Source organism: Hemicordylus capensis, chromosome 10, assembly GCF_027244095.1.
Source record: "Hemicordylus capensis ecotype Gifberg chromosome 10, rHemCap1.1.pri, whole genome shotgun sequence".
Lineage (NCBI taxonomy): Eukaryota > Metazoa > Chordata > Lepidosauria > Squamata > Cordylidae > Hemicordylus > Hemicordylus capensis.
In genome coordinates, this window is record NC_069666.1 from 6440056 (window position 1) to 6465416 (window position 25361).

General features: G+C 42.0%; 1 protein-coding gene across 1 annotated transcript in view; it reads right to left on the reverse strand.

Annotated features, from left to right (window-relative positions):
- Positions 1–1478: 1478 nt before the first annotated feature.
- Positions 1479–25361, reverse strand: part of CHSY1 (chondroitin sulfate synthase 1) — a 70640-nt gene continuing 46757 nt past the window's right edge. The window contains exon 3 of the mRNA XM_053272914.1: positions 1479–4169. Within this exon, the coding sequence (XP_053128889.1) occupies positions 2577–4169 (1593 nt within the window). The 3' untranslated portion in view covers positions 1479–2576. The remainder of the gene's footprint in view (positions 4170–25361) is intronic.

A 25361-nucleotide genomic window follows, 5' to 3' on the forward strand; every position in this document is an offset into this window, starting at 1 on the left:
AAGTTTAACAGAACTCACTCACTTCCCTGACCTTCCTTCTACTTAAAGATCTGACTCATCAGTTCTCCTCCTTTCTAGAATCTGTGAGCAGGCCAAGATGATGGCATTTCCCATTGCACCATCTCCATCAAAACATGCCCCCAAAGTTGTTAAAAGCACACCAGCTTCTACAGCCTCCGGGTCATGGAGTGAGGCAGCCAGCACAACATCCTCTTGACCTCTCCGACTCAAAAGGTCAGATCCCAACTACATGGAGAGAATCATATGGTGCACCACAGCCTTACATGCACACTATTTTCGAGTCTGTATACAGTTTATAGAAGTGTGCATTGGGCCTTCTCTGGAATGCCTATCTCCATATTGAACTGCCACATCCAATAGCCTTCCGGTACCATATACAAGCTGTTTTATTCCTCTAGGATTTTGACGACGTTATTGCAGCTTCTTACCACTGTGATGCTTTTATTTATACTGGTTTTGGGGTTAGTAGGCCTGTTCACACAGCCATTTGAAACTAGGTTTAATGTGGGTTACCACCATTAGCATGATTGTGTGAACCCATGCCAAGGTGGGAATCTCAGACCATAAACCACCTTGATATGGGTTAACACAAAACGTTGTGTACTGGTCAAGGACTGTAATAAAGTATTTGTTTGTTCACAAAATGTTGGTAACCCACATTAAACCTAGATCCAAACAACTGTGTAAATAGGCCTAGTGTATGTTAAATGTTTTAAAGTGATATTGTAAGCCACCTTTTTATATTGAGACACAAAGCAGAAATGTTTAGTCACTAGCTCACAAACATCTTCCTGGACTGGCTACCCACATGTACCTATGTTAGGCATTTATGGAACATTAATGCCCAAAAAGCGATAAAGAGCCATCGATTATCATCCAACTAAAACATGCTTCCCTGCTTGGTCACCAGGGCCAATCCTTGCTCACCATAGGTAACTAAATGAGTGGCTATTTGCAAGGCTGCCTTACAGTTCAGATCCAGGACACCAGTCACAAGTAGTAGTTTAGACCATGTCATTTATGCACGTTTGGTAACTATACACTATAAGCATGATCACGAATAAGGAGACCGCATGGTACTGAAAAGCACAATAGAAAAATATGTTGTTCACTCATTTTATTTTTCCTTTGGAAAAAGATAGATACAAATGGTTAGGTGCCAGTATATGACTGTGGTTTGTGCTTTGAACATACGTTATGGCACTGTTGTAAGGCTCAAGGCAAAAGAGATTACTTTTATTCAACGTAAGGCACTTTATCTTGTAACACTGTGCAGGTTTTTGTGTTTTAAATCTTTTTTCTGTGTTTAGTCATAAGTTTTCCCCACAGTCTCTATTCCCTTCCCCAAAACTGAAATTCATTCTGGGGCATCAACAACTGAGGTTTTGGGGTGTGTTTTTTTGTGTTTTTTTTTAAACAAGTAATTTTGAATAAAACAAGAAAACTTTAGAAAGAAGTCTTTGGAGATCAGTTTACTGCAAAGTAAGAAAAGGTACACTATTTTTAACAGTAAGAAAATGCAATACATTTCTAAGATATATAAATATTAATGACTAGCAGTTATTTTTTTTAAAAAAAGACAGGAATTTAAAACAAAGGATATTAAATAAATTAAAGGTCTATCCAATACAGGAAAAAATGAACTAATTAAGCAAAGGAAACAAAGTAAATCGTTCCCAATCGAAATACTGTTAACTGGTTGAGAAGAAAATGAATGGTTTTCCCAACATATTCAATTTGGAGTGTCTCGGTTTTAAGTCTGGTGCATTTTACAGCCAAAAAAAGTAGTTTCACTCTAAATGTTTGCATTCTGCCATCAAGGCATCTACACAGGAGATCAAATTTAGAAGAACTCAGAATCTGCTATGGATTTTTAAACATCAGATCCACATACAGACTAAGTAAAGAGAGGCTTTTTTTTTAAACAAAAGACTACGAGTAAAAAAAGGTTGTGCTCTGTTTTTTCCTTATTTTCTGCTCGCCCAAAATACAATGAGCAAAAAGGAACATTTGGAGGTTGAAATATCAACCATATGAAAGACTCTTGTAAGCAAATTATCTAACACTGCCACATGATTTTCTTTGTTCTAGCACATTAAGAAAAAATACAAGGAAGAATCCATTTATTCTGTTACAACTACAAGAGGAAACAAATTTAAGTGACTCATTTGTGCCTTTTTGCATTCAATTGCTTACTCAGTGAGCGGTGGGGTTTGGAGTTGGGGGTGGGAATTTATTTTTTAAATAAAAAAACAAAGTCTGTTTATCAGCAAAAGATACTATTTCAAGTTGTCAGAAGTTGGAACCAGGCAAGCCATAATACTCAGCTGCGGACTGTTGTTCAAAAGGCAAAGATTGATCACAGTTTTATTCAGGGGAATGGGGGAAGCTCAGGTTGTCATAAGAAAACGATGGTTTCTAAAATATACCCTCGTGCAGTCTTGTTTTTGTTTTTTTCTTAAAAAAACCCCAGCTATCAAAATGTTTTGCAAAAAAATAAATTAGGGCAATTAAAAAAAATGCAATAAGTAGTTCTTTCCCAGCATAGCTGGATATTAGGCTGTCCTCAGAGAACCGTTAGCATTGCTGTTTTTCCCAAAACTTGGTTCGTTTTTCTGAAGCCACAACTCGGCTAACTGTTGTGTAGATCCATAAGTTGAGGCTTTGGACCCTAAGCACATTTTATACTGTTTTGGATCCAGATTAGGGTCACAAAAGACAGGATGATGTATGTGGACTACGCCAACCTCTTGGCTTCGGAAAGTCTTTAGACCAGCTTGGATAACTTTGTTGAACAGGTCCACATCCTCAAGACCCCAACCTTGGATAGAAACATCAAAGCCACCTGCTCGAATAAGGTCGCTTTTATAAATACAGGCAATCCCAAAGCCGTAGTTCCTCCAGAAGCCTGTTTTCTGGGTGAAGGCAAAATGATTATCACTAGGAACTTTCCCACTATAAACAATCTTTGGATCATACTGGCTAAAGATGATTGGGAAATAAATCTGTTGGCCCAACACTGTGTTGGCTCTGCACCGCTGGAGAAACTCTGTCGTAAACACTAAGTCAACATCACAGAAGAACAGCAGAGACTCATTGTTAAACTGAGAGGATCCAACTTCTAATGCCAGAGCTCGGGAGAATTCTCCAGAAACTGGCAAGATCTGCATATCCGCCTTGGGGTATTTAAGGCGATAATCTCTCATCAGTTCTACTTGCCTTGCCTTATCGGGATTGGAGTCTGAGTTGAACAAGAGGACAACCAATTTGACATTCTGATTTGGAATGAGGCACGTTTTTTCAAAGTTCATCATGAAGCGTGCAAACATATCAAAGCGTCCGGAGAGAGGAATTAAGATGTTGATCTTCTTGTCTTTGGGTTCCTTCTTCTCCACTTTTGACTTACTCAGCTGGAATGGGACAAACATCTTCAGAGAATTGGAAAGGAAAGACAAAGACCCTGAATCCTGGTTGATATGACTGGCCAGTTCTTTGGCATCCATCTCTTTGTGCTCCATAAACTGAATTTTGCTAAAGGTCTGTTGCAAGTACGCATGCCTTCTGACAGGAACAGTCATTTTCTTTCCTTTGTGCTTCTTGTACAAGAGTAATAAATCAAGGACATACTCGGCCCCAAACATTGGGTTGACTCTGCGATAGCCGTACTGTATCTCCTTGAAGTCAATAATCCGTCCTCTGGTCTTCGCATTCGCATTGATCATTTCCATGACTTGCATCACAATGTCATCCAATGCCTCACGCTGGGAGGAATCCATCCCTCGACGGGGTGGTTGCCCATCTGCGGCTGAATAAAGATACTTTCCGGTGAGGAACTCCCACTCCAAAACCTCTTCGCGCTGATGTGGCTGGAACCGCATAAAGGAGGGCGCAATCCCCAGCTGAAGCTCTTCTCTGCGGACTTCCGTATTACTGTATTTGCTCATGAGGACAATTTCTCGGTGTAGCTGTATGGTCCGGTAGCGCAGCTCTGCTATCTTGCGGCTTAGCATGTAGCTGTGGAGCCTGTACTGGTAGGGTGGGCTCTTGTTTGGGTGCAAGGTGATAGCTCGATGAATCTTGCTGTTTCGGAGGTCTCTGATGTAACCCTTTTTGTTCTGTTCATAGTTCTCATAAAACAGCTGCTGCATCTAAGGAAAACGGAAGGGGGAAAGAATGTTACTATCTGAGGAGAGCAAAATGGCTAGTCACCCCACACATGGCTTACATCAGGGATTCTCAACGTTGGGTCCCCGAATGTTATTGGACTTCAATTCCCATAATCCCCAGCCAAAGGCCCCTGGGTCTGGGGGTTATGGGAGTTGAAGTCCAGTAACATCTGGAGACCCAATGTTGAGAATCCCTGGCTTACATGAGTTTGTGAATAAGCCCTTCTCTGCCTTTAGACACAGGTTTAAGCAATATCAGCAGCTACTCTAAAGGAATTAAAGGGATTATGGATTGTATACCAGTGAAAAAACAAATGTCTACCACAGATTGGCGATTAGTGCGATCTGCTTTAGGGATAGCCTTCGCAAGCAGCTGGACAAGACGTGCATCCTATCATAGACACTTTTAAAAAACCTAACTACAAAATGTGTCCCTGCATGAGACTAGTGATCATAACCACCTCTGCCCATTCTCCTATATGAAAAGGCCACACTTTGGACTGCAGCATACGGCATAGCAGCCATAAAGGGTATCATCTCAGTGCCGGAATACAACATATGAGCTTCTGTGAGATGAGGGATAATTCTGCACATTCTAAAAGTAAACTTTGTAAGAGACATGTGCTACCAATTTTCATTCAGAAAGAAAAGTCTGGAAAATGCAGGCTTAACTGTACCAATAATATTAACCCCCGCTAACCAAGCCAGGAGGCATCTCTTAAAGTGGTTTCTTTCTTATATTTAGCAGGCGGGAAGTAACTGTCCCTATTCAACCCCTGTGATAACTTTTGGGAAAGGAACGCATTTTCTCACTTCTTTTGCTATTTTGAAAACATTTTTGTTGAACAGTAGATAAATATTTTTGAGTAACAACATACTTTAAAAGGATCTTTAAAGGCCTTTAAGACCACACCAGGATGTGGGAGGAAGAAGAAGAGGATTCCTAGCTTCAGGAGATCTCAAATACCAAAAGAACCCATCTCGCTGTACACTACATCCTATTCAATGATGTATCAAGTCTTTGCGGCTGGTATCAGGAAACAGCAAAGGGAAGCACAGGTATCTCAAACACATGCAATATTGATGGGATGAGAGCAAAATAAGGGCTCAAGTTAAGTCGGGCAGGCATAAATATTGATAGCGAAATGAATTTAAACACCTGCTAAGCCACAGCTGGCAAAGACTGCCAGGCAGAGAGCTGTGATGCAAACTGCATTAAGCATCAGATGTCCCTCTGGCACTGAAAGATGTGTGATTTGAAAAATAGCTGGTCGGTAGGTGGAGATTTTGGCTGCTTTTTGGTGGAACCTGGTGAGGTTTTGAAGGACCTGGTGAATTTCATTGCAATTGAGAGGTTAACCCTGGTGGATTAATATTGATTCAATATTGTTGCATCCATATCAATAAAGCACATTAACATCTGTTTTACTCAACAAAAGGCTCAAGGCTGAACCTAAGTAAAAAAATACCAGGGAATAGCTACATCCCGTTGCCCCTGTTCCCATTTGATGTCAATCTGGGTGGCAGGCCCACACTACTCTCACATCTCTATGATGCAAACCCTATTTGCCTTGCATTGGACACCAACCAAATGGCCACATTTACTTGGAAATGGGAAGTGAAGCTCAAAATATCAAACACATATATATATACACACATACATGGTCTGGAAATCTCTATAACTACCCTTTATTATTTCTAATGGAAAAACCAATACTTTTCCAGTGACTGGAGATCAAGATTTATTTTATAATTATTTTGGTAAAACAAAGTAAGTTCTTGGTCTTTATACCTGGAACATCGAAGCCTAAATACGTGTAATTTAACAGAACATTTTTTCCTCCCTGTTTACCCCATCTCTCTCTTTCTATTTCTCCTGTGCCTTTTTTCCATACTGTAAGGGAAGGGGACCACATTAAGGGGTGCAGCGGAGAAATGCCTGACTAACAAGCAGAAGGTTGCCGGTTCGAATCCCCACTGGTATGTTTCCCAGACTATGGGAAACACCTCTATCAGGCAGCAGTGATATAGGAAGATGCTGAAAGGCATCATCTCATACTGCATGGGAGGAGGCAATGGTAAACCCCTCCTGTAGTCTATCAAAGAAAACCACAGGGCTCTGTGGGCACCAGGAGTCACAATCGACTTGATGGCACATTTTACTTTAAGGGAAGGGACCTCTCCTTTTTTTGTATTCAGTAAAGCAGCTTCTCATTGACACTGCTATAAAGGAACAGTAAGCAAACACAGCAGCAGGGGTTCTCTGTGTTGGGAGGCACTGCGGACAATGAGAATTCATTGTTTTAGAAATAACTTTATCTACAGCAACATTTTATTTTAACATAAGCTTTATTTTGAAATGCAAATTACAGCCTGTGTCAAAAGAGTGTGGGCACAAGAGAGGGCACCAAATCAAATTCATACAGCCCTAAAGCTTTGCTTCCAATAAGCAGTCAATAGAATTCGTAAACAGCCCCAACAGGAAATTAAGAAAGACGATTACACAACTGCATTCTAACAAGCCCCTGACGGATAGATAGAATTGGATGTTATGAAATGTGGGATTGCAAGGATAGGTATGGAATGTCTGGCAAAGAGTTCCCTTTTATGAGTGACAGCAGTCCACTACTGTGCAGGACATGGGGAGAAATGGAACTGTATTGCCTTCATAGGCATGCTCTCTTACTGCAGAACAACAGTGCAAGAGAATTTGGAGAAATAAGAGTAGAAATGGCACTAGAGAAAGAGGTACATAGTGCTACCTTCCTCAAGTCCTGGTGGCTGTACGTCTATGGATGCGAAAGGGGAGGATCAACGAACACTATTACACGCAATATTGGTCAAAGGCTCATTCTGCAAAATGTTGGTTTGGATATCCAGAAAACAGTCATGAAACTCTAAGCACTACAATTCCAGAATGCTCTACATTCTTGAAAATGTTGGTACAATGATCAGCAATGGAAGCCCCACTGAGTTCAATAGTATTACTCCCAAGTAAGAGTCCATGGGATTTCAGCCTTCAGTTCTACAACTGAATTCCAATTCTGCGGCACCAATTAAAACTGGATGCTGGCATCAGGATAAATTATGCCATACAGAGCATGTTTGGGTTTTTTTGCAGTGTGTTTATTGTGATGCATACTCCAGCCTGGTTTTTCTATTCACGGAGGAAAACCAACAACCAATTCTGCCGTGCAAAGAATGTCTGTCTTTCAACCACTAGCAATCCTATCCAGTCACCCTCAGACTACAAGAGGCATTGCTCAGGCAGCCATAAGAACTAAAGCAGTGAGCTGCACTATTTTTCAAGTGGCAACCACTTTGGCAAAACACCTTCAATGCGAGAGCCATTTCCACTGGGCTGACTTATGATGCAAGGAAGGGCTCAAGAGGGCTCCGTTTCCCTTTCCTCTTGGCACTGGGCAAAGCAGCACTGAACCGTGAGAATGGTCATCTCTGCATGGTGCTGGGGGGCTGTGCAGAGTATTCAGCTTTGGCCAAAGTTTCACAAAGACTGCATTTAGGGTTGCCACTATGGGTCTTACACTGGGTTAGAGACTTTTTGCACCACAAAACCGGGGAGCAAAACCAAACAAAAATCCTGCATAGCCCTTGTTGCACCCTATGGCTCAGGTCTAAGATTTGTAGTCTAAGAAAATCTATTGTTTAACAAGACGAAGCCAAGGAAGGAGCAAACGTGACTCACCCTCTGAAGCCTGAGAGGCTAAAGGTTTCCTTTTTACTGGAAGGGACATTGCTTCTTTTATTACCACCCACCCACAAACACACCGTTTGGCCACCCCAAGCCCACAAGAAAATATTCAACAGTGTGGAATGCACACCTCTCCGCAGACGGTGTTGTGCATGACTGACTGGTTACTGGATCCTTCCAACTGTGATGCGTTTGCCAGACCTACACATTTCCAGAAACACGTTTCTCTGAAGCACACATTTAAAAGACTTTCGTGGGCACTAACATAGAAGAGCTGTTATTTTGATACAGAAAGTCCAGAAAAACACAGAAGTACAATGAAGAATGACTCTGTGGTCCCAGCATAGCATTTTTAAAACTTTTTTTTTTTTAAACCTCCAGGGCACACTTTCCACATTGGCTCTCTTCATACATTGCCTCCACTGACCATATGAAGGAGTGGGATTGCATCATATGGCCCTGCTTCCAACCTATGTGCTCCTAGAGGCTCCTAGCTTTCTTGCGTGTGTTTCTTTCTTGCCAGCTTTCTTGTGTGTGTTTCTTTTAAATTGTTTCTTGGTATTTTATGGTTTTAATGTTTAATTGATTTTAAGGTTTTAAATATAGCTTTTAAGGAATGTTATTGTATTTCAACTGTTGTAAACCGCCTTGTGATGCTTAATGAAAGGCAATATAAAAACTGAATAAATAGATGTACGCATAAACGTTTTCCATGCTTGCATGTTTCCCAGACATCTGGTGTGTCTACATGTGTACAGTTATACAGGCCAAGAAGGCCCTTTCACACCATAGCTTGTTTGGAGAGCTGGCCAGATGGTGAGCAGGCACCGGTGAGCGTCTGGTCCAACTCCCACTTCACTCGTTCACTGGATATATGGAGGAACTTCAGAAGATGACTACTGAATCACCTGCCAAGCAACCCAGAAGTTTGCAGAGGATCCTGGCAAGTGCCGAGGTTACATACTCTCTGTCCAGGCCTCACTACATCGGACAGACCTCCGCCCCAAATGAACTGAAAGCGTGGCCCAATACAAGCATTACCAACTTTGAGTCCCCTTTTCCATTCCATTGGTTTAGCTCCATTGGTGCTAAAGGACATCTATCACTCAAGGTGGGAAAAAGGGGTGAAGGAAAGGCTCTATTATTATGGTTTTTCTCCCACTGCACTGCTAACCCTGGGTTATGAAAACACCAGACTCAAAATAAGGGAAATAATTTATGTAATGGAGTGGCAAATTGATCAGGACTTCAGTTGGTGTCTTTTGGGGCCATCAAATGCTGAGCTTTACCCCTGCCAACTATTTAAACCAGCTAACAATCCCAAAGTACCGCAGAGCCCTGACACTGGCCTGATGCAGTGCCTTGTGCACAGTTGTGATGGAAGGGAGATATCAAAGAATTCCATATGGAGAGTGTATTTGCCCCTGTGGGTCTGGTGAGATTGAAACAATGGCTCATGTACTCTCGTACGGTCACTATTATCGTGATATTCGGCATAAGCTCATCTCTTCAGATATTAGCTCATATCCAGGCTGTACTGATTCCTTTTACCTAAATTTCCTCTTGGCAGATCAGAATGACTCTAGATCCTATAATGTGGCTAAGTTCTGCCTTATAGCTAGCAAAATTTGTTTAGAGCTCATTAAGAACTAAATATTCTAACGCCTATATATATGTTGCCTCCACTCGCTGGATATGTTGCTGCCATACATAGTACAGAATACAATATGGTATGAGATTTAACACCGCTCTGTATTAATTACATAATTTTGTTGTCTTGCTACCTTTATACTCAGTGTCATTCTGTTATTAGTGATGACTAATTTTATATATAGTTTTAACTTTTAGCTTCTTCTACTTATTATACTAAGTAATTTTATATACTTTTTATTATTTTGTAGGGGTAGATTGTTTGAACCGTTTTTGTCTATTTTGCTGTTAAGCGGATCAAAGACCAAAATAGAGACTATGCTATGCTAACTTTGGGTCCCCAGATGATGTTGGACTACAATTTATATCATCTCCTGTCTTTGGCCATTGTGCCGGGGGTGGGGGGCAAGTTGGGAACTCTGTTCCAGGACATACTAAACGTTCCTCTGTGTCTATGCACTGTAGGGGTAGATTAATTGCGGCAGGCAAACTCATTCAGGAGCCCATGCTCAGGTTCTGAGCAACCACAGGGATGCCCCAAACACATTTTGAAAACAACGGGCCTAATATATTTTTTTCTTGCAAAATTCCTGACTCTTCACCCCCACCCCTCAAAATGTCCCCCACTCTCTAAATGTCCCCCCTGCTCTCCACACTGGAAACTGAATATTGCCATTGTAAGAGCTGTTGGCTCAAGGCCAGGAGGCCTTGCTAGACAAAGTTTGTTATGTTCATTTCCAACACAAAATCTTTTTTGCAAGCTTCCCTCTTCCTGCCACTTTAATGCTTCGGAGACAGCAGAGCTTAGAAAAACTAAGGTCAGTTTATCCAGAAACTGGCAGGCGGTCAAAGAGGAGCCCCACTGGAACAGCTCCTAAAAGGTTTAGCTCCTAAACCTGTATAGACACAGTTGTGCAAAGCTGTGGACGAGCTGCAAGCCGCTGAACGCCAAGGCCAGCTCTGGGTTTGAGGGGGCCCTTGGAAAGGTGCCTTGGGTTGGACCCCTCCCAACTGGGAGACCTTGCAGTTCACCCCTCAACATGGTGAGAGGAGTTGCAGTAGACACAGGTGTGCTTTGGGGGCTGGGGCGGGGGGGCTGGCAGACGGCCAACAACTAGCTAGAATGCCATCAGTGCTATGTTGGTCTGAAGCTGTCAAATGCCGGCATCTCCAGGTAGGGCTAGAAAAGCCAGTTCCTATCTAAACATCCCTATCATGGATTCTGTCGCTTGATCATGCTAGACAGGGGTGTAGAATGCCAAAAGGGGATGCAGAATACTGCAAGGGTGTGTGTGGGGTGAGGTGGTGGTGGAGGAGGAGGAGAGAGATGTTGCAAGGTTGTGTGTGGGGAGGACAAGATTCACAAACTGTGTCTGTGTGTCTCTATATGCATATAGCTATCTATATGCATACATGTGCACACGTATCCCTGCTCACAGTTCAAATGCCAACAAAAGAGAAAAATTGTTTTTACACTCCTTTGTAGCAGTGGTAGCATTTTTAGGTTGTCCTTAAAGTAACTGAATACTGACAAGTGTCAAACATATGGGGATCTGACTATCAGGAAGTTTTGGCAAAATTTATTATGCATGTTATAAGAGGATTTTAGGCTGAGAGCCATATATTAGAGAGCAGCAACCCATTAAACTAATGCAAACTTGGTGTTTGGAAGGAATGAGCTTTAGTTTTTATAGTTCTCAGTTTTTAACTTTGTATTAATAACTTTTAATTTGAATCTTTTAAAATATTTGTAAGTTCAGATGTGGTTTTAGCCTGGTCTTTTAACAGGTTTAACTTTATTAATCTTTTATTTTACATTGTATCTATTTTATTAATGTTGTGTGAGCTGCCCTGAGCAGTATTGTACTGGAGGGGTGGGGTATAAATATTTCAAATAAATAAATAATAAATATTTGGCAGAGTGAGCTACTTTTAACGGTATGCTGTAAAACAGTACTGGTGGATTTCTTCCTGGTTTCTGTGAAACAAGGTCTCAGAATTCACCTCACAGAGATTTGTGTGTTCCTAACTCAATGAAGTGATTCCAGAGAGCTGCTAGAAGCAAGCCAGCCTTCTGAAGGCAAACTTTACAGTAAGGCAAACCCAAGGTCATTCAGTCCCCAAGGCATTTCCAATCCAGCTGCAAATCAAGACGTTAAGCATGCTCCAGTTTAATCTTTCACTTGCATTATTATGCAATGATCTCATTGAGCGACAGTCTTTTCGTCCAATGAACCAGCAGAATCGCCTTGGCATTTGCATTTAATTAAAAGCTAATTAGCCACTTGTAGACTAAGCCTAAGTTTTGCAGGCATGGCAGGGTGGGGGCGGAGGAACTGCATTTTACAGAATTAGAAAAATCCTACACCAACTTCCAGAAGCGAGCCTCTTTCTTCCTCTCCAGAGCTAAGCTGGAGGTCTCTGCAGATGAACAATCTGTCCTCTGACAGGAAGGAATTAGCTCTAAGAAGCTGTTGTTTAAAACAAGGGTTTAAAAGGAGAAGGAATTAGAAAACATTACGAACCTCTCATAGCTAACACAGACATGCACATAGACCCTGGAGTTAGAAAGAGCACTGTGTGCGCACTGGTAATTCTCAGCCCAGTCTGAAAATGAAATCAACCTAAATTGGTTCAACAAACAATCACCATACATACCTTTTAGCTTTCACAGTTTGAAATCAACAGCTATAAAGGAAAAAATAGCTACTTATCCATTTCATTTGACAAAAGGTTCTGTATAACCAGCAGGCTTGCATCAACAGGAGTTGATCCAAAACACCAGTGATCTTCACTATTTTTTAAGCGGGGGCCACTTTGGCAAAAAACCTTCAATGTGAGAGCCACGAATATGGAAACCATGAACATCAAGGTATTGGGGGCTACGGGATCATGGGGGTTAGGTTCCCGGTTGTTGGGGAAATGGTTGAAAATTGGCCAAATTTTGGGGGGAAATGCAGGGTGAAGCTCCTCACCATGCTTTGCTGCTCCCTGCAAGTCACGCTGTGTCCCAGGAATGCCCCCAAATCGGCCGAAAATCACAGGTTTTTTTTTTAAATGGAACAATTTTGAGACTCCGAGAAACAAAATGGCAGCCGGAAATGATGTCCACAGTCATTTCCGGCCACTTCTGACCTGTGGATATGTGAGGTCAACGGGTTTTTTTTTGTCTTTCCACATATGCCAGGTTCGGGTGTCTTTTCCCCAACTGCAAATACGCGAATCCACAGACAATGAATCAGCGGATAACAAGATTTCCCTCTATAGCGCTTTTCTCAGTGCTGAGAGGGTCCTTTAAGAGAGGCAGAGTCCTCTCACCCAATAAACAATTACTTGGGGGCAGCAATTAGGGTTGATGGGGGCTGCCATCAATACAACAGGAAGTATTTCTAGAGGAAAAATACTGCACCCTGGACAATAATAATAAATAAAAATTTTAAAAAACCTAAATTGGTCCAACAAACTATCATACATGTTATTTACCTTCCACAGTTGGGACCAACATTAATGCACTACACAGCTAAAAAGAAATAGTGAAATTTCCATTTTACTTGACACAAAGTTATGTATAAGCTGCAGGCTTGCATTGTTTGCATCAACAGGAGTTCATCCAAACAACTTAGCCTATTTTTAATTTTGAACTACACACAGCAGGAAGTGAATGTACAGGAGGGGGGAAATGTATAATTCTGCACCTTCTTATTCTGGAGATTGCTTGTGTGTTGCTTCCCCATTCCAAATAGGTCAAGGGCTCCAAACCCATGCAGTGAGAAATGAAACAGCATCCAACCCTCATGAATAGATCCTGGCTGTATTCTGGTCTGGGCCTTTTAAAGAGGTACACATGCGCTCTGCCAAAAGCATTGTCTGATAATTGCCGAGAACTGCAAGAGACAAACTGTGCAAACTCTCTTATTGTGCAGGCAACATACTTCCATTGTGTGAAGAAACCACACACTTCACCACCCGCCTGGTGGAATCTCTAATTTATGCAGTAGCATTCTCGGTTAAATCTCATTGTTTGTTAAAGAGAAACGAAGTTGTATGCATTTTTCAGATAGCATTTACAATGCAAATACTTAATGTTATATTAAATGTTTGATTACTTATTTTTGCATTACTTGGCATTTGTTCCGTCCTGTTTGTAACTCAACCCCCCAATCTATCACCTGCTTCATCCTAGCTAAAAGAAGACCAGTTCTGCTTGTGAGGAATCAAAATTCACCTCCACATCCTCTTTCGACTTCCACTGGTAATACCCGTCTGATCAGTTTACTTTCAGAGAGGGTTAGTGGTACAAAACAGAGGGTCACAGTGGCTACAGTTTACTTCATGTCATAGTCCCCCAACAAGGGTCAACTATTCACCTGCTGTGATGGAAATATACAAATACAATCACAGTACAAGCAACAGTGTTAACATGGTAAGGTAAAGTGTGCCATCGAGTCGATTTCGACTCCTGGCGCTCACAGAGCCCTGTGGTTTTCTTTGGTAGAATACAGCAAGGGAATACAGCACCATTGCCATCTCCCGCGCAGTATGAGATGATGCCTTTCAGCATCTTCCTATATCGCTGCTGCCCGATATAGTACCAGCAGGGATTCGAACTGGCGACCTTCTGCTTGTTAGTCAAGCATTTCCCTGCTGTTCCACTTAACAAAAAGGGGAATTAAAAAAAAAAGTTAAGTCAAGTCCAAGGTCACCTTAGACACATAGCAACATTTCCCCTATGCTGAAGCCAGGCCTTGGACCAGTTTTCTCCTCCTCCTCCTCCTCATTATTATTTTTTACACTGTATATCCCACTCTTCCTCCAAGGAGCCCAGAGCGGTGTACTACATACTTAAGTTTCTCCTCACAACAACCCTGTGAAGTAGGCTAGGCTGAGAGAGAAGTGACTGGCCCAGAGTCACCCAGCAAGTATGGCTGAATGTGAATTTGAACTCGGGTCTCTCTGGTCCTAGTCCAGCACTCTAGCCACTACACCACGCTGGCTAAGGAGCCAGCACAAAAATTATATTATAAATAGTGTATGAAATGTGCCTTTTAAAGGTGTTTTTTAAAATTTTTATTTACTGGGGCTTTCTAGTTACTTCTGTTGCTTTTAATATGGGTTTCTTGATTGTGGTGTTGTACTAATACTGGCACTTTTAAGATAGCCTTCATTTTTTAAAGAATGAAATGCTTTTATTGTGACTGATTCATTAGATTGTTGGATGCTGCCTTGATATATATTTTTTTAAAAGATGACTAATACATTATTGTACGTAAATACATAATGAACACAGAAGACCAGTCACAAATGCTTTTAGGCAGTTTGAAATTTGTGACGCCCTCTGCCTGGCGAAGGGTCAGCCCGTTACACGCCACGCATTGAGCAACATGTATTAATTTCTCCCCAGTCAGTAACTGAACACGGTACACTAGAACAATAGCTGTAAATCTGCTTAAAGGAATCATAAAGTGGGCCAACATACAAAGAAATCCAGTCAGGCCAAAAACAGATGTTCACAACCTGCTTTTCTCCTCAGATGCGGCACCTGAAACCCGGGGTTATCATTTCTAGAAAACCAGGTTTTGAGAAATATTGTCAATTGATATATTTACAAAGGGGAAATGAGAATGCAGAAAGGCACCCAATATCCAAACTTGTCTTTGTTTTAAGGAAAATGAAAGCTGGGAATCTAAGCGTGAACAAGAGCTTGATCTGTTGTTTCTTCCTCACATTTTACAGTCTCGCCTATGTTTGCCATCCTTCTTTTCCTTCCTTTTAAAGGCTTTTTAAGGCTTTACTTTTCTTGCTTTTTCTCCCAAAAATATTTCTCTGCCTTACTTTTTAAAGCCTCCCCAAAAGGCAACTTCCTTTGACTTTAATTAGTAGTCCTTATGGACAACCATTTACCACACATGAGGTATGGTAAAATTTTCCTCACCATGTTTTTTCCCCATAGAAAGAAAGACACACACACACACACACACACACACGCACACACGCACACACGCACACGCGCACACGCACACACGCACACACGCACACACGCACACACGCACACACACACACTATAGTTGTCAATAATATATTTCCAGTACAGAAGAAATGCATTATCTTTTAAATCCTTATGAAACCTAAGAAACAGAAGTAACAAGCATATGCACATATAGAAAATAAAGATGTGACATGCTTTTCTTTTTTAAATTCTGGAACAAGAATAGTGGTATATCTCCTCCTCATATATTTAAAATCTTGTATACTGCTTTTCCTGGCAGCTCATAGTGGTTTACAATGTAAAAACAAAACAAAACACCAAACCAAACACACAATCACAAACATAAAATAATGTATATAAAGTAAGCAACAACAAAAACAATGTTATAGGTTAAACAACTAGAGAGAGAGAACCAACCAACCAACCAATGTCAATTCAGCCAAAGGCTTGAAAAAATAAGTAAGTTGTATCATATCTCCAAAAGCTCTGAAACTAAAAATGTCTAAATTCCTCAGGGACAATTTAGGGAGATGGCTCTTTTAAGTTTTGGAACCATAACTGAAAAGACTGGACTTGGCAAGGGTTCTTCAGTATCCTCCCAACAATCACTTTAGCACACATTTAACCACAAATTGGTAGTTGACGAGTGGTAAAATTCTCACTGCTTTGCAGGATGATATGCAAGTACTCATGGTGCACTATTTTACCACACACCACCATTGTCATGTGGTGAAACTCACCACTTGGCAGGACGATTCAGAGGCGCCCATGGTACAACTATTTTGCCTCACACTGGCAAATAGTCTGTGGTAAAACTCTTGTCACTTGGCAGAATAATGCTGATGAGCATATAGCACAACTAGTTTACCTCATGTTGGCAGCAGACGTGCGGTACAATTTACCGATGAGTCCATGGGGCAACTATTTTACCTCACATTGGCGGCTGACATGTGGTAAAACTCTCACCATTTGGCAGGACAATATATGAATCACCGTGGGGAGGGAGTGGGAGACGAACAAGCACACCCCCAAGTGGTTTGGTTGTCTGTTTGGGCTCACTGTCTAATTTTATGAAAATAAAGTGAAATATATTCTCATATTTCAAATAAAGATGACATGAAACATTCTTATCTTTTCAGAGTGATCCCAAGCATATTTACTCAGAAGTAAATCTCACTGAATGGAGTGGGATTTTCAACACAAGCAAATTGCAACCCGCATCTTTGTGAGTCAAGACTTAACATATAGGCAATGGCTTGACCTGCAAGCCAGAGGATGCCGGTTCAAATCCCCACTGGTATGTTTCCCAGACTACGGGAAACACCTATATCGGGCAGCAGCGATATAGGAAGATGCTGAAAGGCATCATCTCATACTGCATGGGAGATGGCCATGGTAAACCCCTCCTGTATCCTACCAAAGACAACCACAGGGCAATGTGGTCGCCAGGAGTCGACATTGACTCAACAGCACACTTTACTTTTAAACTTTTGGCAGACCCTTGTCTTTTTGCAGCAATCAGTTCATTTTAAGTGCCATTCAAGAATATCTCAATAATTAAGCAACCTGTATACCTAGCCAGAAAAATGGGTACTGTGCTTATTCAACAAATGAAGTTGCCTCATTCTAGGCAGCGGAGATGCCAGAATCCAAATTATCTAGCCAATTCACACCCTTATCTAAAAGTGTAAGCCAAAAGCCGGGCATGGGATATACAGTACTTGTCAAACAGGGAGAGAAATCCAGACAGCAAATTGTCATGGACAAGATGAAATCTGTTATGTCAATCTTAACATGTAGCTTGAGGCCCTGAATGTGTCACAGCCTGTTTGGCATTAGCATTATATTTTTAAAAAATGCTTTACAGGATATTAAGAAATATAGATCAGGATATTAAAAGTAAGCCTTCCCAAAAGGCTAGCAGCAAGCACCATAATGCTGTCAACCCACAGGCTTAATGAAGCAGAGGAAATAAGCATCAGAACTTAATTTGAAGCACACCAAAAAGGAAACTTCTACAAATTCCAGTAAATCCGTTAACCTCTTTAAAAGATACCGATAGCTTGCTTACACATGGGTGCAGAGCGAGAAGCATGGCTATCATGTGATGGGTTGGATTCATATACAGACGCTGGAGATTTAAGTGGAAAGTTGTGGGCTGAGCTTTCTGGCTAGGCCGTGAAGTTAAGCAATTAATCAAAAGAAGTGCATTTATCTAAAATGGATTTGCAATGTAAGCACACACAGAGAACCTGAGTCATCTACCAGCCTCAGAAATCGACTACATTTTACAGATCACACGTGGCTGCCAGCTAGGCTCAGTTTATAGCGAGAGATGCTGGGATTCATACTGTGATTTAGAGGGAGAAAAGGCTTACTTAGCAATCACAGCCTCAGAATATAGGAAGCTGCCTTATGCCGAGTCAGACCATTGGTCCATCTAGTTCAGGACTGTCTACACTGACTGGCAGTGGCTCTCCAAAGAACAGGCAGGGGTCTTTCCCAGGCCTAGCACTACCACTGCGGAACAGACTCTGCACATGATATGGGGAAGTCTCTCTTTTGTTTCTTCCCTCGTTCAGGACCAAACACCCATAACAGTTTCTGGAGCAAAGCTTTGGCTCAGGTTCAGGCACAGCTAACCTAAAGCTATTGTAGCCCAATGGGCCAAAATTCTGAGCTCTTGCAGAATTGCCTCATCTTCAACATCAACATCTGACCTCAATGTTTATGCCAGTGACGACTAAGCCCCATAATTCAGGGCATGGAACAACGAAATCAGCCTTTGGAATGCTGTTCATGTATCTGTTGCTCTCCTCAGATTTCCACATCTGACCTTGGTGTTTATGCTGGTTACGAATTAAGCCTCATAATTCAGGCGACAGAATACTTAAGTCGACCTTAGGGGGAAAAACAGTTCCCTAGTTCTGCAAGCAAGAGGGTATCTCTGGTGGACTGCTGCAGAGAGGAAAAGGTTAGAGAGTTTCTCAGCCAAGCTGGGTTAGGCTGACACTGAGGATTCTGCCTTGTAAGGTCATCACAAAACAAAAATAAACTTGAAGAGTTGCAGTGAAAGAAAGGAGAGGACCAACTTCCCTCCCAAGACTGAGCGATGAATCAGGAATTCTCTGGTCCGAATCTTGCATCTGCCATGAACTCATTAGGTGGCCTCAGAAAAGCCACTGTTTCAGCCTCAGCAGTATAGGTTAACAATGCAAACAGGATTGTTTTAACACATTGTTGCAATGTGAGCTATACAAAATATTTTGAATATTCAAAAGTGCTATGCAGATGCTAAGTTCTGTTATAAATCCTACTCAAAACCCACCCTTTTGGTGAAAGCTCTGGCTTAATTCCTTAGTCCTCATTCACAAATTAAAACCATACCTAAGCATATGTAACTGCACTTCCACATATTAATTTTGTTACCCTTCTCTTTCATCCTCCCCTGCTTTTTAGGTCTTCTGTACTGCTGAGATTTAAATTGCAAGCTCTTTGGGGCAAGGCCATCATCTTCTTTTGCTCATGTTGCTCTATGAAGCGCCATATGCACACAAAACTGAAGAACCAAGTCCTGCTGAAATTAAAACGAACAAGTTAGGCATGCCAAACATGCCCTTTCAATTTAAGTGGGACTTTTAGTAAATTTAATCAAGATGTCAGTCACTGACTTTTGCAACCCCAGTCTTCAGACCAAAGAGAACACTCTCTATGCGAGGAGACCGTTTTGAGGAAACTTTTGCCCCCCAATTCCTAGCCCAAAGTTATGTGGCTCAGCAGAGAAATTTCGATTCAGCCTTAGGTCCCCCCGCCCCCCACATCACCAGTGTTCCTGGGCTGGGAGCAGGTCACATTCACCCAGATCAGCTCTCACATTCTGCACTTTGTATGGGATTGTGGCACAAATATATACGAGTTTCTTTATCTACTGAGAGAGAGAATTAATTTATTCTATTTTTTTTATGCTTGGTTTTGATGTTTTGTACGTTTCCTTGGGCATTGGTTTAATAACGAAAAAGCAGTTCAGTATATTCAGTGTCCATAGCACAGTGATCTTCACTATTTTTCAAGCAGAAGCCACTCTCCCAAAAAATCTTTAATGCGAGAACCATTTCCCACTTGATCTCTGCACAATACTACACTTCTCTCGGCGTTGGGAGGGTCCTTTGAGAGAGATGGAGCCACCTCATAAGAGTTCTTGGAGGAGGAAAGCACTGAGAAGGGCTAAACATTCCCAGCATTCTGTGCACATCTTTCAAGATGATGCAGGGGCTCAAGAAGGGGCTGTTTCCCGTAAAGGACCCTCATCTCCAATACCGGGCAAAGTGCAGCACTTTACAGTGGGAACAGTCACCTCCAGTAGTGTCAAGGCAGTTTGTGTGCACACATGTATACTCAGAGTGGGACCTTCCTGATTAAACCTGAGCGGGATCCAGAATCAACTGAGCGGATATCAAAAAACGTGTGCACACACACACTTTCACATGGTGTCAGGGGGACGGTGCAGAGTATTCAGCTTTGGCTAAAGCTTCGCACAGGCCCAATAAACTATGAGTCAGGGAGCCGTACTTAAGGTTGATAGGGGGCCCCAGTGGCCTTACAATGAAGAACACTGCCATAGTAAACAAACTACTTTTTTAGGTGACCATTTCATAGACCTGGCTATTGGAAGCTTACACTAGCATAACTGTCTACCTAGATCTAAGCTTTATGACCAGGTTAAGTTTTTAGAAGTACAAAAGACAAGAGAGAAAATATTGCTGACATTAGAAATCAGTACAGAGAAACACAAATGAACTGATCTGACTCTTTTTTGGTCAAGAGATGCCAAAAAGCCCCAGGAATTAATACCAGGTGTTTAAATATGCCACAATATATTTGTTGGTCTTTCTGGTGCCACAGGACTCTTGGCTGCTTTTCAGAGTGGCACTTGGCTGATTTTCAGATTGACAATCTTAATAATGCATAAGCTGTCATATTTTACAGCTCACTTCTTCAGGTGCAGAAGTGGAATGTTCTGTACAGCGACGGAATCATCATAAACATTTTCATGGAAAAAATCCTTCCCAGACTTGACCTGCTATGTGCATATACAGATTCTATTTATGTTTTTAAAAAGACGCCCAAAATTTCATATGTACATTTCTTTGCTTGAAGTGTTAATGCTTAGGTCTGGCTAACAATGAAAAAGAAAAAAATTGCATAGATGGAAAAGCTAGCAGGTTTTAAATCCAAATCACATATAACCTGGCCCAAAGTAAGTAGTCCTATCGTAACTACACAGAGATTAATACCTGGAGGGAACCACAAATCTGGAACAGGTTTAAAGAAATGATTGCTGTTTTCTTAGTCACTGTGTTCAGTCTCCTGATCAGTCTGCACCAAAGTGGATTGTGCTACTGGGCTATTGTTTGATGCTGAAAAGAATCACACACACACACACACACACACACACACACACACACACACACACACAGAGTGTTATGAAAAACTAAAAGATAGATAATCAAGAAATGTGCTACTGGGCTATTGTTTGATGTGGAAAGGAAGAGGACTAGCTCATGGCTGAAAAATTTAATAGTTTCTCCACTCTGAAGGAGAAGTTTCATATTTAGGCATCCTCAGGGCATGTAGCATGTGGTTTGGGAAGCCAGCTTCAAATCTTGGTTACCTATGTAAGTTTGGGGCCCTGAGTGGACCTCTGGTTTCTGCCTTGCCATGGTTACAGAGAGTCTCAGTCAAGTCAGTTGTCGACTTGCAAGTAGGTTCCACATTATGTGTAAACCCGCCATAACAGTTGTTATAGCTAACCTACATTTCTTTTTGGCCAGGATTTGAAACTAGTTGTGAACCATAGTTAAGTGAGGCTAGCCTTAACTCTGATTAAAAGTTGGTGCTGATATACCAGTCATGGTTGAGGGTTAGATATATAGAAGGAGGGTGGCAGCGCTGTTCACTCTAAGGCGTGCACATATGCGCGCGCTCACACATTTTCTGATGTCTGCTCAGTTAATTTTAGATCCCATTCAGGTTAAATCAGGAAGGCCCAACTCCGAATGCATGCAGAGTTTTTGCATGGAAACTAAAAATTCTATGTCTGTACCAAGAGAGAGAAATTGCTGAAGAAAAGAGGGTTTCTACAGAATGTGCCACTGATCAGGTACATCCTCATCACTGGCCAGACAAGCACAAATCATTCCTAGCAATACACACCATGAATTAAACATTTATTTTAACATCACCCAATTAAAAAGACTAGGCCTTATTTCAGCCAAGCCGCTAATTCCACGCGGCTAACACTCCACGCAGCTAACACTCCGTTGCACTGTACTTCCTTTGACTTCACATGATTTCTCTTCTGCTTGTTAAGATTCTTGAGAAGCTTGCAAAATGTGCACCCAAGAACACTCACAAAGCATGCATTCTGCTGCCCATTCAATACAACAGAATATCTGGATGCAGCCAGAATGGCAGGGGGAAATGGAAATACTCTCCACTCCCTCTCCTCACCTGACCACTGAAGTTCAAGCAGTCTTTGCAAGAGACACTACTAGGCACCTTAGTTTTTTCTAAAAATAGTGCCTCATGCACAAATTTAAGGGTTGAGCAGGAGCAAGAGCTTTGAAGCCAGAATTATGGGCAGTGCTGCTGTTAAAGCAGAATTAACTCAGGACAATTTGATGAGCCACAACTCCAAATTTTATGAGACAAGCAAAAAGACAGGACCAAATGGTTTTGCTTCTTCACATATCTGTTTTCACCCCACTGCTAAAATGGGTCTGCTTCTTACCAGGAGCACAGCGTTGAGGGAGATGAACCCACCCCTTTTCTAGCCTCACGTCTCCACAATGCCTTGCTTGGATATCCAAAGTGCTGGAACATAGCGAGGTAAGGTGGGGTGGGTGGGATTCAGCTCCCCTCACCCACATTCCACTCTTGTAAACAAACAAGAACAGAACAGAACCCACTCTAGATGGTCCAATGACAGAAGAGGCCCCTATGTTACAGATTGTCCTCCATCAGAATGGTGACCTGGCTTACTTACTGGCAGGCAATGAAAGCTTTTGGCTCAAATTTGGGGAAAAGATTTGGGGGCTAGAACTGCTCCTTGGCATACCTTGAACCAGTGTGTTCTAGTATAGTGTTTGACTAAGACTGGGGAGATCTGAGTTCAAATCCCCATTCAGCCATGAAACTCACGGGGTGACTCTGGGCCAGTCACTTTTTTCTACAGCAGCGATATAGGAAGATGCTGAAAGGCATCATCTCATACTGCATGGGACGAGGCAATGGTAAACCCTTCCTGTATTCTACCAAAGGAAACCACAGGGCTCTGTGGGCGCCAGGAGTCACAATCGACTTGATGGTACACTTTACCCTTTAACCTATTTCACAGGTTTGCTGTAAGGATAAATGTAACCAAGTACATTCTGAGGAGAATTCCTGCCTGGCGTTAAGTTTAATGCCCATTAAATCTATTTTAATTATTAAGAAGATTTGTCTTCTGGGATTTTATTTTGCTGCCTTTCTTTGCTCTTATCTGGAGTGTTGATCCAGGTATTTGGCCAGCTAGTCGGCTGGACATTTACCCATGTGAAAGGAGGCATTTGGCCATCTGACTGCTGGAGCTTGCTGAAATTAGAATTAATCTTAGAGATAATGGAATATAAAAAATAGCAAAGATTTTTGCTGGAATCAGCAGTCTGAACTCCTTGGAGGAAGAGTGGGAGATAAATATAGTACATACAGCAAATGTAATTGTTTGTTACAGGATGACACTTCTCTTGACAGCCACTTCCCTTGGGGTCACACAACGCTTTCCCCAAGAACCCCCCTCAGAATGACACCAGGTCCAGATGTTACACAATCACAGGGCTTTCTGGGGAAAATATGGCAGCTGTTGGTCAAAGTACTGCCACCATCAGCAAAGACCCCCTTTCTGCCATCTTTTCATCTTCCTAGGGATCACTGAACACTCTGCCCTCATTCGGGCATCTGGAGAATGGGGCATTGAAATGGGGAAGGGATTTTGGCTCAGTCCTACTTTACTTATTCCACTTTTGGAATGCCTTTTAAAATTGGACTGTAGATGGGCAAGAGTAAAGCTGAAGTCACCAGGAAGAATTCATGACACTATCAAGTTTCCCCTGTCTACTTCTTTCCAAGTCAGTCAAAAATTTATGCGTTCACTCTGCACAAAACCATCTGTGGCTTTTAAACTCACAATACATTTCTATTACGGGACACACTATTCTGAGGGTCCCTTAATTTTAACCTTTTAGATTCAAGGGCTCTTCAAAGCAAAGTGGCAATATAGCAGATTATACGTTTTCCTGGCTGGCGGGGGGAGAAGCACTTTATTGCTATTTTTGTCTATAATAATTCACCCTTTTCACTTACAGCAGGGTTGTGGGCAAGTCACCAAATCCAAACTAGCAGTTTGCTGTGTCTGCTAGTCTTCCGAAATTACCACTCTGCTAGCTGGAGATTCACAGACCAGAATAAGACCAGAAAACCAAGATGCACACTCAAAAATAACTCATTTGTATCAGGAAACAGCCTGGTAGCTTAATGTTGCTTTTCTTCAAAACATTAAGATGGTCTGCAGGCTTGCTGGACTGCAAGAGCTGGAACAAGCCTTTCAGCTCCTCAGAGAACGGTTATTTGATCTGTCTGAAGACCCTCTTTGTGAAAATGGCACAGGACACATTGCCCTTTGCAGAATGAGGTACCATATTTACCCAAATTCAACAACAACAACAACAAATATTTATATACCGCTTTTCAAAAGTTTCCAAAGCGGTTAACATAGATACATAAATAAATAAGATGGATTCCTATCCCCAAAGAGCTCACAATCTAAAAAGACATTTAAGATAGAGAGCAGCAACAGACACTGGAGGTACTGTGCGGAGGGTGGATAGGGCCAGTTTCCCCCTGCTAAATAAAGAGAATTGCCACGTTAAAAAGGTGCCTCTTTGCACAGTTAGCAGGGGCAAAGGGTTTTTTAAAATTGTTTTGTATTGTTAACAAAGTTTTATATTGTTAACAATACAGAATGACTCTGAATTTCAGAGCCCCTTAAAAATAGAGGTTAATACCTAAATTTGCCCAAAAGGAAGAGGAATCTGAACTTAAGATGAGCCCCTGATTTCTAACATCAAAGAACTTGGAAAAAACCTAGTCTTGGATTCGAGTAAATGCAGCATTTCTATGGCATTGGGGAAAATCAGCCATGTCACATCAATACAGGCTCTCAAAAGGGGTTACTAGCGGTGTTCGCTATAACGGGAATCCCCAGATGTTGCTGACTACAACTCCCATCACCCCAGGTGCAAAAGCCTTTGGATGGGGATGATGGGAGTTGCAGTCAACATCTGGGAATCCCCGTCACAGGGAACAATTGTCACCAGGGAGCCAGTCACAAATCTCCTGTGGCAAGCACTTGCCCCTGGCTGTCCACCACAAAGTGGACCGCACAAAGCACTGGGAGAATCGGTAGGCAGAAGAGCCAGCACTTATTGCCGGGGAAGAAGAACGAAAATGGCCCTACCAAAATCCTCCGGAAGGCACAGAGAATCGGGTGGGGGGCGAAAGAAGTCAGTCTCTTACTTCACAGTGGGCTTGGGAGAGGTTTTAGAAACAGTGCAAATATTTTGGGGGGCTTCTGAGCATCTCCAAACCCAGTGAGAATTAGGAGACCGACGGATAACTTCCTCCCCTTTCCCAAATGCTCTGAACGCACCAGAGGACTCAAGGAAAAGGTGGAATCAGTGGTGACCACAATTAACGGCTGGCTATCAAGGCCGAACAAAAGTTGTGGGGC